Genomic DNA, 16,595 nt, shown 5'->3' on the forward strand with positions numbered 1-16,595 from the left:
CAGAGCACAAGTTGACAGAATATAACGGGGGCCATGAGCTGGAATGTTGTGCATTTGGGACCCTCACCATCCAATGACTGTAGAGCTGCCAAATTTTACATTTCTGTTCTTGGGAGTAGCTTCTTTTTATATATAGACTGAAGCTTTGGTATAAAATAATGTCAAATCTTTTAGATTTTTTCCCCTTTTTTCATTTTACAAGCTTTCCAAAGAACTGTTGCAACTTTTCCAGTGAGGTGTGACTCGTCCTTATAATTTCACTGAGCGCTCCATTTGAGAGATATAGTTGTGTCTAGACAGTGGTAAAAACAGGAAATGTAAATGATTATAGTGTAAGCTACCAATGTAAACTATTGCCAAGCGCTGACTTCATTTACTAAGGTCAGGAGGGGTCTGCAGCAAAACCGAAAGTGCTGCTGGCAATGTCTCCCAGAGGCTGCAATGGTGGTAACTTTTAAAATGAATTCATGTGAGAATAAAGAAGGGTGCAATATTTACAGCTGAACATCTAAAAAGAGCTACCACCTTGTCCATTAGGTCACCTCTCCATCTGCTAGACTTCCGATATTGATGTGAGCTGTTGAGGGAATGCTGATAACCAGGAACCATTGGTTTGATATGTCAAGAAATCTTCATGTCAAATATGTTGTTTTGTAGTATTTTTTTATAATATATATATATGTATATATATCATATAAAATAAAGAGTTACAAATACTCTACATATGACACTTGAACATCTTATCTGTGTCCAAGGTGTAACTAAAACCATACAGGTGGAATGGGTCTCCAGTAGTAGGGAGGCTGTTACCTCTCCTCTGTTTAACAGCTTTTAGCATCCCCAGCCTCCCTTTAGATAAATGAATTCTGACTACCTTTGCATCCCCGGAACACTGTGATAAGCAGGAGGGGATTAAGGAGTATGTCCTGCAGCCAATAAGATTAGTTCCTGATCATGATTCTGCCTTAATATTGGCTGCTAGTCCTATTTAAGCCTCTCTAATTCTGGGCTCTGTTTGCTGGATCCCTAATGTGCCCCTGATTCTGCGCTTCTAGATTTTAACCTTGACTTTGCTGGCTGCCCTGCCTCAGCCTGTTACATGACTTGCCTTGGTTGCCACCTGCCCTGACCTCCCCTGTTCTACTTCTCTGCCCTGACTTGACATGTTCCTGCCTGATAGCCATTACTACACTGAAGTTGTCTGGTTCCTATCACTCCTGCTGGGGAAAGCCTGGGGGCTGTGACCTGTTGACCTCCTTGCAGCAAAGTAGTCCACTGGCCACTGGGGGCGCTGGCCCATCACTCCATGTGGGGTGCTCTTGTGAAGGCCAGGAGCCAATTAGACTTGACACCTCGGGTGGTTCTGTGTCACCTGCCGATGTGTCTGTCTTTTGCAACCCCTATATAATGGACAGCGCTGCGTAATATGTTGTCACTATATAAATCCTGTTTATTAATAATAATAATAATAATAATTATATATATATATATCCCTATTTAATGTACAACTGTTTTTATTACAAGCTGGGTGGGAAGAAGAAGCTGTGGGTGGGTGGTGGCCCCCATATTGATAAGTTGTCACCCAAAAACCTTCTGGGTGGTCACTGAAAAGTGCTGGGTGGTGCACCCAGCTAAAAGGGGCCGGGGAGAAAACTGTACAGTCCTGTGTAATACGTTTTTAAATACAGATTAATAATAAAAATATGTTCCTGGAGCAGTTCTACTCCTGATTCTGAGGATTTATTAAAAGTAGAATGAGCTATTGTTACTTTCAGTGTACGTTCAGGACGGTAAGGTTGCTGTGCAATTACTATATGTTCACCCAGTGAATTCTGCTTGTGGTTGGGATGCTACATAGGGGATGACTGGTTGGTGGAAGTGAGTGATCTGTGATAGCCTGTTGTCAGTGCTAGGAACCAATGCAGAGGTTGTGGCTGCAGACCACGAGGAGCCACCTGGAAATGTCTAACAGTTGTGTCTGCTCTCTACAAGGCCAATGAGCACCGGACAGAGACAATTTTACATGTACAGATCATGTCTCTTCTCATTGTGGTCCTGACACAGCCAGTTTGGCACAGAAGGGACCTTGCTGCACTCATCTCCCAAAGTCCCCAGCAGATTAGCAATTATTACAGGGTGGGGATGTTCCCACGATCGCAGCTTCATTCTTGATGGCCGTTCCTCGGTGATATACGAGGATGAAGCATCCAAGATTGTGTTTACATGGCAGGGACTTTGCAGTACTGGCCATCAGAAAATGAGCCTGTTTTACTAGTGAAATACAGGACAAGCTGTCATATTTCACAATCAAACTGTCTTGTGTATGGTTCACAGAGCTGGATCAGTAGGGGGGAGATCTTAATCACTTTACAAACACTTAAAGAAATGAATATTTTCCTGTCCGCATATTTTCTCAGCAGACTTCATTCTCTCATCCTTTTGGGACTTTGATATGCAGTCACTAACTTTGACGAGGTCGCAAAAAAATTAAACCAGATTTTTTTATTTTCATCCTAATTTACAAAACTAGTTTTCCTGAAAAACTTCAAAAACTTTGCAAAGAATTAAAGAGCTTTCCTAAAAAAAATGGATTAAAGTTATCTGGTATCCAATGGGATCCCGACATTGGGCCTAATTTATTAAAGCTCTTCAAGGCTGGAGAAGATACACTTTCATCACTGAAGCTGGGTGATCCAGCAAACCCGGAATGGGTTTCTTAAAAGTCATTTGCTACCAAATGTTTTGAATCCTGGAGCAGATCCATTCAAGGTTTGCTTGATCACCCAGATTCACTAATGAAAGTGTATCCCCTCCAGCCATGGAGAGCTTTAATAAATCAGATCCAATGACATGTGGGATAAAATCGTATTGCACAAGGTTGGTGTGCTCGTTTGCAGTTATTTCACATTTAAAGTACACCTAAATCCTTTTTTTCCCCCAATAAATGGCAATAGGTATATTGCAGAAAGGAAAGGTCCCTGTTCCGTCACAGACGCCAACATCTTCCTTTCCTCCTCTTCCTGGTTTCGTTCTTCAGCTATATTTATTGGCTGAACTGAGATGATTTAACCCCGGCACAGGATTTCATTCAATCCTGGCAGCTACAGGGGAAGCCGGGATTCGCTGGGTATTACAGCTTCTTACCCTGAGCTACACATGCGCAGATTAGTGATTTTAACAGAAGTTATCAGGTAGGTAAGTGTGCTTTATTGCAGATGGGACACCACATCTCCCTTTGTGCTGTAAACACCTGGCCGGTTGCAAACTTTAGTTCCGCTTTAATTTTGGAGCTCAATTACATGTAAAATAAAATCATTTTTTATTATTTGGGTTCATTCTTGGAAACAGACAAAAATTATGAGAGGAATATTCTATTTTAGTATTTTACAGTTCTCTCTGCAACAAGTGTCTCCACTGAAAGACTTCCCCTGTTTTTCTGTTCCAGCGACACCTTTTTTTTCCCCCAAATTTTCATTTCCAGTGACAATGATTACTAGCACAAGTAAGAGAGACTAAATCTCACCAACTGCTACATAAACAAAAAATAAACTGGTTGTGGATATTTTTGAACTTTTAGTACCTGCTAAAACTCAGGAAGAAGTTTCAGCAAGTTCTATAGATTGCTTTAGGAAAAAACTGCATGATTTCTAGAAGCACAGAACATGACTGGGTATTAAAGCTTTAAAGTAAAGTTAACAGAGACTGCTGATCCAGGGAACATCTGATTGCCTCATGGAATCAGGAAGGAATTTTTCCCCTGTTGGAGCAAATTGTACCAGGGTTTTTTTTGGCCTTCCTCTGGATCAACTATGTCTATAGGGTTTTATATCTGGGATATGTTTATTTCCCTAGTGGTTGAGCTTGATGTCTTTTTTCAGCCTGACTCACTATGTAACTATGTAACCCTAGTTATTCCTTTTCATCAAAAAAAATAAATAAAACTTTTGCATTCCATTCCTTATTTTATTTTGACTGATTTCATTATTTTGTTTCGTGCACCTCTGTATAATGCAAGCTGGTCATGGTAGAAAGGGTCTGCAAGGTGCTGTACATAACTTACTGAATACATCCCTGCCTCAGTACTCTTTATTTGGCTCTTGTAGCGGGCTATTTAAAAAGCAACATGCCTTAATGGGTGGATTTCCATCCAGGTAATTTGGGGCATTTACATGCATAGCACCCTGGGTAACACTTACATGTGATAAAGAACTTCCACGATTGAAAGAACAAAATTCAATAAACGAAAGTGATGGGAGATAGACAATCGGTTTGGGGAAAAAGGAACTAGGTAATGCAGCAAGGAAATCAGATGATTAGCTGCAGCTTCTAATGTACATTGCTATACGTTCATAGTGTGCAATCATTTCAGGAGAGTAGCCTGTACAACTGTGTAAGACTGAATAAAAGGCTGGTATTTAGCTAGTGAAGTGGTGCGTACAGAGGGATGTCATTTTGGCACCCAACTCCCAGTGTCTGGAAGTTTAAATTATTGAGAAAGTAGAAGTAAAAGATTAAGGATATTGTTTGGATCATATCCAACCAATAAAGAGTACCTCCTTTCATAAGAGGAAATCCCACCATTATCCACTGTGCAAACGGTCTCTATATATTACCTGAAGAGGCCTACCGACGAAACGCGTCAGGATAAAGGAAGTATTTTTATAATGGCCCAGGGATCATTATTGTCTAGATATCTGGTCCTATGTCCCATGGCATTAAAGGGAAAGACCAAAACTCACTTAATTGTTAAACATGTTTGTTATGATAGCCACACTTATTTATTTATCATTGCACAATATATTTGTGTATTTTCGAAGTAAACCCCAGCTTTCTTTAATTTCTTTCTTGTTTACCATGGTATTCAGCTTTTAACAATTACTACAGATCCTGTCATAGAAATCCCTGTTATGTATGAAGTGAGAAGTCTTTGTGTCTCCTTGTTACTTTCCTCAGTTGTCACCCTGTCACATGTGCTTCTAGGGGAGACTGTAAAGCTACGTACACACTTCCAATTATTATCGTCGGAAAACGAACGACGAACGTTCCTGCACGATATATATGAACGATCGTATAGCACCGATACTGCACATAGAGGTAACGACACGATCGTTCGTAGATATTGTACACACAATAGATACGATCGTTTAAGCGATAGAGGAACTATGTGCACGACAGGAAAGTGAACGGACGTTCGTTCATCACGCATGCTCTGAACATGGACGACCAACGAATGACCGTACACACGAAAGATGTTCAACGATCGTCGTCCAATCCGATCCGCCGGTCCGGTCGTTCGTTTCCAGCGACTTTCCTCGTTCGTTGGCGTCGTTGGTTACTTTTTTACGAACGATTTTTTGCCCAATCGATCGTTCGTCGATCGATTGGAACGATAAAAATTGGAAGTGTGTACGCACCTTAAGTCACTGTGCTGATTGTCATTACACAGATGCAAACATTGTTGTCACAAACAGGAAGCTTGTTCTAAATAATGAACTGCACCACTGGAGCACATGCAGGCAGGAATTGGCCTGCCTACAAACGGGTTGTCACATGGCAAATCTTTCTTTTAGGAAAGACAAAAACAAGGAAAAAAAATGAAAAAATCCAGTTAGCCTTACATGGCAGGATTAATATCAGATGTTGGCAAATATTACTAAATTACTCAAGCTTTTGATCTTTTGCATGTTCAGCCAGCCCACACACCTGCTATTTTGTAGTGGATGAGGATCAGGCATTAAAGGGAACCTGTCACAATATGAACATGACTGCTGTTTTTGACAGTGCTAGTTCAATGACTATCACACCAATTATTTCTTTATAGCTTAGTATGTTCTTTAACAATATCGTCTCCTGTATATTTATCCAGACAGAGACCCTGTCACCACCTAATGCAGATGTTATACAAATGATGTTTAATACTTTTAGGCTGCCCATGCAAAATATAAATGCCAGGCAGTAATGAGCAAACTTTTGGAAATGTCAGAGTGTCTGCCAACTCAATGTCTCAGTTCTCTCCCTCTGGGCTTGACGTCATTCTCCTAGGAAGCCACGTGTGATCTGTACAGTCTCCTTGCAGCTTATACAAGGTTCTCTCTGGTAGTTGCCAGAGGCGGCAGCCAAATCTTTGTTGGGGTGATGATTGCAACCAGTGCTGCAACCGGTCCGATGCCCCCAAAAGATATACACATGTTTATATACAAACATTACTATTTAGCTTTTTAAAGCATGATTCATTTTATTACAGACTTATATGAAAAAAAACTTTCCTTACAATATTTTCTTTCACTTTAAAATTGACAAAATTCTGCTGGTGATTGAAGAATAAAACAGAAACCTTATAAAGTCATATGGAGCAGTGTCAGTCCTCCAGCCCGTTTTGTAAGGCTCCTGTGCAGCTGAATGAAGCTGAGAAGTGGAACACCGACAATGGGTGGAATGAATTATGCACAGTGGAAACTTGCTGTGAACAGTAGATGGTTTCTCTGCATTGTCCTCATGAATGAGCAGACTGGAAGACATCATACAGGGGTGCTGAAACGCTCTTTAAACTCTTCCAGTGTATACACTTTGCCATATCCCACGGCGGGATCCATGCTGATGAAATCATCCAGGTTCATTGAGGATTCTGAAACCATCAAAGCAACAATTCAAACTCTCTCATGGATGCTAAAATTAAACATTGCTGTGTATTGTTACAGACTGTCAATGTAAACATGATGAGCATATCTCATGAAACTCATTCACCTTTAATATGTGTGAGGAAATGAGAACAATGAGGTGCGATTCTGAATATCGGGTTACCAAATGTTCCATAATTATTATTATTACTCTGTATTTATATAGCATCAACATATTAAGCAGCGCTGTACAAAGTCTTTAGTCATGTCACTAGCTGTCCTTCAAAAGAGCTCACAATCTAATGTCCCTTCTAAAGTCATATGTCTTTAATACAGTCTAAGGTCAATTTTGGGGGGAAGCCAATTAACTTAACTGCATGTTTTTGGAATGTGGGAGGAAACTGGAGTACCCAGGGGAACCTACACAAACTGGGGATGAACCTGCAAACTCCATGCAGATAATGTTCTGGCCGAGATTCAAACCTGGGACCCAACGCTGCAAAGGCCAGAGTGGTAACCACTGAGCCACCACAATGGGCATTAAAGAAAACTTACTATACTATAGAGATATACTATATTTAATATGATATCTCTGCTCCCAATACCACTCCAACCACATCCATCCTTGTAAATCATACCTAGCCTCCTTTAGCCCCTTTAGTTTGGATGAGGCATCCTTGCGGCGCTAGGTCATTAAAAATTTAATGGCACCATTTTACCAAAATGTGCAAGCCTGAATAGGCTCATACTTTAAAGAAGCTCAGAAAACTGTGATAGTAAAATTGTTGTATGTAAAAAGTATTGTATGAAAGGAGAGAAGGTTAGCACTCTTCACAAGGATGGAAGAGGTAGCTGTGACCTTTACAACACATGAACAGTTAAGGCATTGCCACTTATTTTGTGGCATCTCTAACCATGTTTTTTTTCTTCTGTGTTTTAAAACTGTCACTTCTTCCCACCACTAAAAATCTCCCCCTCCTTTTGTGTGTTACTTCCTCCACCTATAAGATTGTAAGCTTTTCGGGGCAGGGTCCTCTCCTCCTGTGTCACTGTCTGTATCTGTCTGTCATTTGCAACCCTTATTTTTGTACAGTGCTGCGTAATATATTGGCACTATTTAAATCCTGTTTTTTATTATTATTATTATTATTATTAATAATAATAATAATAATAATATTAAATACAAATTTTAATATTCTAATAAGTTGTGCAATTATAATTAATGGAAAAGATTGACATCAGACATACGGCATTAAACAAGCATGTAACAAAGTAACAGCTGCAAATGTTGATCGGTCTGGTTTTTGTGTTGTAAACATTTCTGAGCAGGTTTATTTAAAACTAGCACATCTGTCAAAGCTTCATCCAATGCAGATCAACGTGAGCCAGTGAGATTCTGGAATGCTGCATGTGAAATCAGAACAAGGCTTGATGTATTTTTACACTGCTATGGATTTTTTGGAAAGATTTTTATTTGTTCAGGACAACAAAGAAGATTAATTTTACTCAAGACTTTGGAAAAGGTTAAAAAATAATTCTGGTCACATTAGAATCAGTATCAGGTCTGAAAATATGTTGCTGTGAATACCACACCACACACTTTCACAAGCGTCTTGGGTAAGGAGCTACTGGCACTGTTTGGTGTAGTTTTCTTACAGGAGGTAAACTGTGGAGGAGCTGTGAGGACTAACAGGACAAAGAGTACCTGTGCCTAGTCTAGGTGAGGTTATGAAAAGGTTAGTACTGAGTACTACTGTTTTTTTTTTTTTTATTAAATGGAACATGTCTAGTATCTTCCAAAGAATGTTTTTAGGCTGGGTATAAAGAAATGGGTGGTAATTCCTGTATTGTGACCCCAACTTTTCAGTAACCACCCAACACTGCTGAGTGGTTAATGAAAAGTGCTGGGTGGTGCGCCCGGCTAAAATAGGTTCGGGAGAACACTGATGTCTAAAGACATTTAGGTATTTGCAAATCCTTAACAAGCCATCAACAGATTATAAAACAAGACCTCACTGAACTCTGAAGCTGCAGGAACTGCAAACAAATTCATCCTTCAAAATTAACGAGGAATAAAACCAAAGAGACTCACCTGTTCCCATTTGCTTACTGGATGCCATTATTTTATACTTTCTTCTCTACCTTGGGACAATATTCAGCAATCCTGAATGGCTGGGTTGGGATGAGGTAACTGCCATGCAGGAGTTATTCATCCCCAGCACGTGCAGGGGAAGCTGGGATAGCTAGGTGTTCTGGCATACACAGCTAAGCTTTTTTCACAGCTAAACTTTTTCCAGATACCTGGAGGTATCCAGGAGGAGAGATTATTACAGAATGGACAACTCTTTCTACAATAATTCCATGTCCGATGCTGGATTTGTAAAAATGGAACTTTAATTCAGCCTTAACTGCAATAGCATTGAAAATCATTCATATCATTTTTTTAGCAGCTCAGTTCCCCCTTCTAGCAGTGACCTTAAAACTTAGCTTACCCTACAAGCAGTGACGCAGTAACCTCACAGCCTCTGGGACACTTTGGGGAGTTAGAGATTTATATTTTCCTGCTGCCAAGGTTTTATTTTTAAAACAAGGCAAGGTGAGTGCCACATGTAGGAAGAGGGAAGGAAAGTTTTACCAAAGGAGAATCATTTTCATAAACAAGGGTTGCCATGCCAGTATTAATCATATAAGAGAGGGGAAGGGAAAAGAATGACTTATAGGCAACAAAACTAAACTTCACTACTAACACCATCAATCATACCTTCCTCATATTGAACAACACTAACAACTACTCACTACCAATAAAAGTTTCAGAAACCCCTGAGGAAGCCATTGAGCGAAAGGTGTCGGGAAAGGGAAGGAAACTTGAGCAGTTATAATAGATTTGCATTCATATGAGTCATATGATCTTGTCACTCCTTGTGATCATTGGTGATTGATATTGATTACTGAATATGTAGTAGAACCACGTATAGCCAAAAATTGCTATGTGTGATATTCATGTATTAAATAAGCGTTTCTGATATAATAAGTATTGAAGCGCTCTTTGTTTTGTTGCCTAAAAGACATCTTTTTCCCACCCCCTCTCTTATATGAAGGCAGCATGTGGTAGGAATGTTTATCCTAAACCGAATATCCTGTACTGCGTAATGTCCTACATCACCAACCACATATGAAATTTCAAGTCTGACTTTGATTGGTTGATTTGCAAACTATGCTAAAAATGATATTTCTTTTCTATTAAATCTAACATTCTGTTACAGACAAAACATATCTAATGTTTAGTTTTGTATGTGGTTTCCATGTCTCCTCAGCAGTTCATAGCTACTTAGGTCTAAATCATAAAACAAAACAGTTCTAATAACGCAGCAAATGACCTGTGCAGTGCATGCTGCTCATCAGAAGCCGTTATGTAGAAGAACCCCTGGATACAGACAAAAAATAGTATAAGATGTCGGGTTCTGTACTATGTATTGGCCATTTCCACAAACAAGGAGGGAAAGCATTCTGTGTTCAGTTGTCAGTTTAAAATCAGCCAATCAGAAGGGAACTGACCTGCAGTTTGGATACAAGGATAAGGTGGTGGGGGCTTCTTCCATTTATTGCCAGAGTATTTCATATGAGAGCGATCAGAAGCAAACGTCCTTAGAAACTCATCTGCCTGAGTTAATCGTAGCTTTCTAGAATAAAAAAAAGTGAAGTTATTGGCATGAATATCAGACGTTATTATGTAAATACAAAAAAATATGATATAGATTATTAAGATATCTCTCTCTCTAAGTATATATATGTAAATATGTACTCTATGTTTACATTCTTTCGAACACATTTCACATAGCATACAAAGTGACAAACTGGAGGAGATTGTACGGTAGCACATTTTTCCTGCTTTAAAATACCAATAATAATTTGCCATCATAGTAATCACATAATAAGGAACCATACAATGTGGTCCCTGGTCCCTTCTACAGCACAGCCAGTAGCAGCCTGATCCTGTGGCTGGGAGCTTAGCTACAACCAACATTAATCACATGCTTACTGCATGTAATCTGTAGATTAACATTCATCAGCACAAGGCATAGTTTATCTACATTCTGTTCCTAAAAGTGAACTCCAACTTAACTTTCAGCCTGGTGCCTTTAATAAAAGGACTAATAGCGTAAAAATATATGTAACTAGCTCTAATTTTTGTAAAAGATTTAGGTTGAAAAGTTTTGAGTCCTAATTATTTGAATAATTTCTTTTTGGTTTTTATAGTTAGTTTCTGTAGCACTGAATTCAAGATTTCAGGGGTGAGAGGACAGGGCACATAGACATCCTCAACCTTGGTGCCAGAGTCCTGGAAGGTGTAAGAAACATTTTTTTTTAGGTATAAAATATAATTAGAATAATTTGTTGTCTGTGTCCACCCCAAGTTCATAATTTAAAAGAAAGGGTTGAAATGTGGTGAGATGAATGTATGTGACCAATTAGCTATAAAACAAATATTACTGAAGAAATAAATATTAACCCAATAAATAAATGGTCGTATGAGCTTTAAAAGGCAACGTTATTTCGGGGGTAATTTTTAATATTTCTAATGCTGCAGCTATTAATAAAATAATACCTAGTTCTCATGCAGTGAAGACATTTCCTCCTGTACTTTAGTTCAGCCTTTCTCAACCTTTTTAACATGGGGGAACCCTTGAAATAATTTTCAGATCTTCAGGGAACCCCTCCTATAGTTACTATATCTACAGCTCACAGTACATTAGCAGGATGGTCTGTGGGAAGAATTCCTCTTACATTGCTGGACATGGAGAAGATTGTCACTCTTACAAATAGCCAAAAAGATCATTGGTGTCACTTAGTCTGACCTGAGAGGCAGATATTGCTCATTGCTCAAGGAACCCCCAGCAACCCCTGGTTGAGAAATCCTGCTAAATAAACTGAAATAGACCTGAACCCCGATTGTGCTCCAATGTGGTCATCGTAACATGGGGTTCTGATGGAGAATATATTTGGTATTTTAAACACACTTTAAAGTCAGGAACTTCTGGGATGCAGACAGAAATTGGCTGCTGATCAGCAGCACATATTTACAAGAAAGTATCATTTTTTTATAGCTAAGTACTTCCAATGGAGAGTGCAGTACTCTGTAAGACAGGTGGAAGTCACCATGAATATGGGTCACAATACAAAATAATAAGGCGTCGCAAATGGACATGATGAAGAAAGCAGCAAGCACAGATCCAGACAGGGATTCACAATAAAGATCATTGTAGGGGATCATTGTAGGGGATCATAGGGCAGCACAGTGGCTCAGAGGTTAGCGCTCTGGCTTTTGAGCACTGGGTCCCAGGTTCGAATCTCGGCCAGGACACTATCTGCATGGAGTTTGCAGGTTCGCCCCATGTTTGCGTGGGTTTCCGGTTTCCTCCCACATCCCAAAAACATGCAGTTAGGGTTTATTGGCTTCCCCCCAAAATTGACCATAGACTATAATAAAGACATATGACTGACGTAGGGACATTAGATTGTGAGCTAGTGACATGACTATGACTATGTGCAGCGCTGCGTAAAATGATGGCGCTTGTTCTTAAATGAATTCAGCAACTTCAGTGCTTACACGCTATCCAAGAGTGACTTCTAGTGGTCACCCTTGGAACTGCATCCATGATTACAGAAGTCAGGGTCATGTTATTTTTATCATTATTAATAATAAACAGGATTTATATAGCGCCAACATATTACGCAGTGTTGTACATTAAATAGGGGTTGCAAATGACAGACAAGTACAGACAGTGACACAGGAGGAGGAGAGGACCCTGCCCTGATGAGCTTACAATGTAGGAGATGTATAAATGAACACACATTTGATTTATTGAAGCTCTCCCAGGCTGGATAGTATAACGTTTCATCAGTGAACCTGGGTGAATCAGCTAACCTGGAAAAAATTTCTTAAAAGTCATTTGCTATTTGTTAGCAAATGTTTTGCATCCTAGACCAGATACATTCCAGGTTTTTTTGCATCAACCAGGTTCACCAATAAAAGTGTATCCTCTCCAGTCTTGGAGTACTTTAATAAATTTAGGCCCACAGTTACACTATACGATTCATATGATGTACAGCTTAGCAGTAGTTTTTAGGATTTTACATAACATAGTGCCTTTAAACACCAGCACCACATTTATTCTTTTTTTTTTAAACTAATAAAGCTCTATTAGAAGCTGAATCATAATAATCAAACCTAATCCTTAATCTGCCAGTTAGTAAAAAAAAAAAAAGCTGGCCATCGATTGGGTCAGATTGTGACATGATATGTACATTTTTTGGACAAACAAGAAACCATTTACTGGTGTATGAAAAGTGACCAATCACAGACTGAATAGGAAAGTTAGAAATCTCCTCTATTCCTTCCAGTTAAAAACATTAAACCATGAACAGACTCAAACTGTCAATAGACTGTTCCAGGACGGTCACTCACTAATTCTTGGGGCATCATACACAGGTGTATTGTTTCTCCATCATGCGATGTGCAGCCAGCTTTTGGCTGAACAGACTATATAATAATCATTAGTCAGGTATATAGACCAGAATACCTTTGCATATTTTACCTTCTGAAGTCCCTACGGATATTCTCATCAGATCGGAGAGCTTCTTTGATATACAGCTCACAGGGGCAGGGAAATGGCAGCACACTGTCTAGATCATAGATCATCGACTGTCCTCTGCTGCAGACGTGGAGCAAGATCACGTGATAATCCTGCAAGCACAACAAGGTCATAATGTATTTATTCATGCAATTATCTATTGTTACTGCATATTCCACAACACTGGATACAACCAATCACATTTTTCCCTGTACAAACAAAACTGCATTATTTGTAGGTACAATGGGCCTGATTTATTAAAGCTCTCCAAGGCTGGAGAGGATACATTTTCATCAGTGAAGCTGGGTAATCCAGCAAACCTGGAATGGATCTCATCCAGGATTCAAAACATTTGCTAGAAAATGACTTTGAAGAAATCCATTCCTGGTTTGCTGGATCACCCAGCTTAACTGATGAAGGTTTATCCTCTCCAGCCTTGGAGAACTTTAATAAATTAGGCCTAATGATGTGGTTTCCATGTTAGAAACACATTTTACATCATTAATATATTTTACTGTCCTCCCACATGAAGTTATAGGCAAGAGGAACGCTCATTAGAACATTATCAATAATACCAGCTTGAAATTCCAGAGTTTTTATAGAAAATGATAGGAAGTATGAAATTTAGTGCATCCAGCAAACCTGGAATGGATTTTTTCGAAGTTATTGGATATTTGTCAGCAAATGTTTTTAATCCTGGACCAGATCAATTCCAGGTTTGCGGGATCACCCAGCCTAACTGATAAAAGTGTATCCTCTCCAGCTTCGGAGAGCTTTAATAAATCAGGCCCATTATCTGTAAAAATGATACAACTCAGCCTGATACTCACCCATATTACAGGTTCACCTGGCCTACCACATTGCTGTTTCCAAATAGGTATCTGCAGGAAAAAGAACATGAAAAAAACAGCTTTGGATTAGCAAATAGCAAAAAAGATTATAACAATTTGTGGATTTAATGTGTTATGACACCTCACTCATTTATTCTGCATTAAAGGGATACTTCAATTGTGAATACAGGACATAAGCCTCTCCACACTGTATAGCAAGTAGCAGAGTGTGCAACAGTTCCAATGCAAACCTCCTGCATTATCAGCAAGAAAAATATACAGCCCCACTTTAATATCCACTGTCACAGTCCTAACTAAACACTGATCTTCCTGCATTAATGTGTGTTTTCTGTTTTCTCCTGACTTTGTTTCTGAATCTCCTGGAACAAGTATGCAAACCAAGAAAGTCAGAAAAAAGTTGGATGTCATATTTGGATACCTATAAAGGGACTAAAGGTAATGAAGTAAGAACATCAGCAATGGCAGCCACCGTGTCATTGTTGTGACAAGTTTCCAGGGGCTTCTACACCCAATCATGATTCTATAGTTATAGGTGGATCCTGCTGGGTGGAGGCAGCCCTTGGCAATATGTAGTTTTGGATTATTACACAGTATTTATATAGCGCTGACATAATACCCAGCGCTGTACAAAGTCCATAAGCATGTCATTAGCTGTCCCTCAAAGAGCTTCACAATCTAATGTCCCTACCATAGTTATATGTCTTTAATACAGTCTAAGGACAATTTGGGGCGAAGCCAATTCACCTAACTGCAAGTTTTTGGAATGGGGGAGGAAACCGGAGTACCGGAAGGAAACCCACACAAACACAGGGAGAACCTGCAAACTCCATGCAGATAGTGTCCTGGCTGATATTCGAAACCTGGGATCCAGCGCGGCAAAGGCCAAAGTGCTGAGCACTGAGCCACTGTGCTGCCCAATCTTATATACAGATTTCTCTCTCTCTAAACACCTAGCTTGTCCACTTAGAGGTTTTGAGTGTTCTTGCTCACTTTTGTGTGTCTCTGCTCCCCCGTTACATTCTGTTTCAATCTCTTTATTAGTTTTCTTTTCAATCATAAACATTAATTAATTAAACAGGCCAACAAATAATGACAGAACAGTATATAATCGATATACAACACAATCTTGAAATTTCTTTAATTATATATGTCTATCTTGACTTCTAACATTTCTCACTTCTAGGGGCAGAATTGGGGGGTCTTACCATTCTCTTATCATTGGACAGGAAAACAGCATAGAATTCCTGCAGAGGCCTAGCACTCTGATCTCGGATGTGTTCACACAACTTCCACACATTTTCTTCACTGTAAAGAAAGGAAAATGAATGTGTTACATTGCACATCAGGCATTCATTTTTACAGTGATCTCTTATTAAAATATTTTACCTTTTTAACATTCAGATTGGGGTGGGATTACAAATATTTTTGTCTGTGTTAAATAAACATAGAGTACACACTTAGGCAACATACACACGTCAAATAATTCTCATCTGATTATGACTTTAGGGCTAGTATCGGACGAGAATCTGGTGTGTGTACAGTGGCCATCTGACCTCGTTCATGGATCTGTTCTAGCTGATCCACAAAGGACTGCTATGGAAGTGAAGCGGAGAAAGCGCAGTGGGGTGCCAATCCGTCGCAACCCCCCCCCCCCCCCCCACCCCCACTCCTACTCCTACTCCCCTCTCCATAGAACAGAATGGTGCTGTATATGTACATTGCTCCTTCATGCATCTCAGTCTTTTGTCATTGGAAAGAATCGTGAAATATCCTTTCTGACAAGAATCTAACGTGTGTAGGTAGCCTTACTCTTGCAGTCCAGGCCAGAAAGATCTTGAACTTTCTATAGTCTTATTACCTATTTTTCTCTCCTGAGCCACCACCTTAAAATGTGTGTAGAGAAAACATTTTTTTTGTGAAAGTAAGGAAGGGATTAAACTATATCAGGCATTTTTTTTCTGTCTGTGTACCATTGGGGAAATTCCACTTTCCATTCCAGAGACTGAACAGGAAGTTAGTGGACATCCTAAAGTAAGGGAAATCCCCATTGGAGAGTTGTTCCTGGGACAAGCGTTCCCATTGAAAGATTTCTTTTCATAATCTGCGGACAACTCAAATATTGTTGATTTACCTTTTTTTGTGTTGGTTAGAAAGAACAGTGCATATAAAAGGGGAAATCTCACAAAGAAAAACTTGACAAACTCCAATGCTTCTCTACTCTATCCAAAACTAATTAAAAAATATAGATACACCAAGGGCTCTATTTATAAAATATTTCCTTCTCAGCTCGCTAATAAAATTAGATTCCTTCCTATTGTGACAGCTGTTCATGAGTCATTGTTTTATTAGAAGACCTATACAAATATACAACTGTAGAATTGACCATCAGCGAATTTTCACAGAATTCGGCTGGGGGAATTATTTATAAATAGAACCCCTAAAATCAGGGGTCCCCAACCCCCGGGCAGCGGCCCACTGGTCTGACAGGTGGACCG

At 39.4% G+C, this 16,595-nt stretch overlaps 1 protein-coding gene and 1 non-coding gene across 3 annotated transcripts in view; one reads left to right on the forward strand and one right to left on the reverse strand.

The window, feature by feature from the left end:
- Positions 1 to 6,215: 6,215 nt before the first annotated feature.
- NTAQ1 (N-terminal glutamine amidase 1) overlaps positions 6,216 to 16,595 on the reverse strand; it is a 14,831-nt gene continuing 4,451 nt past the window's right edge. For both annotated transcript variants that reach the window (XM_072410670.1, XM_072410669.1), the window contains exons 2-6: positions 15,306 to 15,405; positions 14,080 to 14,130; positions 13,214 to 13,362; positions 10,173 to 10,297; positions 6,216 to 6,625 (exon numbers count right to left, since the gene is read on the reverse strand). In XM_072410670.1, the coding sequence (XP_072266771.1) occupies positions 6,519 to 6,625; positions 10,173 to 10,297; positions 13,214 to 13,362; positions 14,080 to 14,130; positions 15,306 to 15,405 (532 nt within the window). In that variant the 3' untranslated portion in view covers positions 6,216 to 6,518. The remainder of the gene's footprint in view (positions 6,626 to 10,172; positions 10,298 to 13,213; positions 13,363 to 14,079; positions 14,131 to 15,305; positions 15,406 to 16,595) is intronic.
- Positions 7,416 to 7,542, forward strand: LOC140332238 (U6atac minor spliceosomal RNA). The gene has a single exon (XR_011921087.1). It is a non-coding gene; the product is annotated as a U6atac minor spliceosomal RNA (small nuclear RNA).

Source organism: Pyxicephalus adspersus, chromosome 5, assembly GCF_032062135.1.
Source record: "Pyxicephalus adspersus chromosome 5, UCB_Pads_2.0, whole genome shotgun sequence".
NCBI lineage: Eukaryota > Metazoa > Chordata > Amphibia > Anura > Pyxicephalidae > Pyxicephalus > Pyxicephalus adspersus.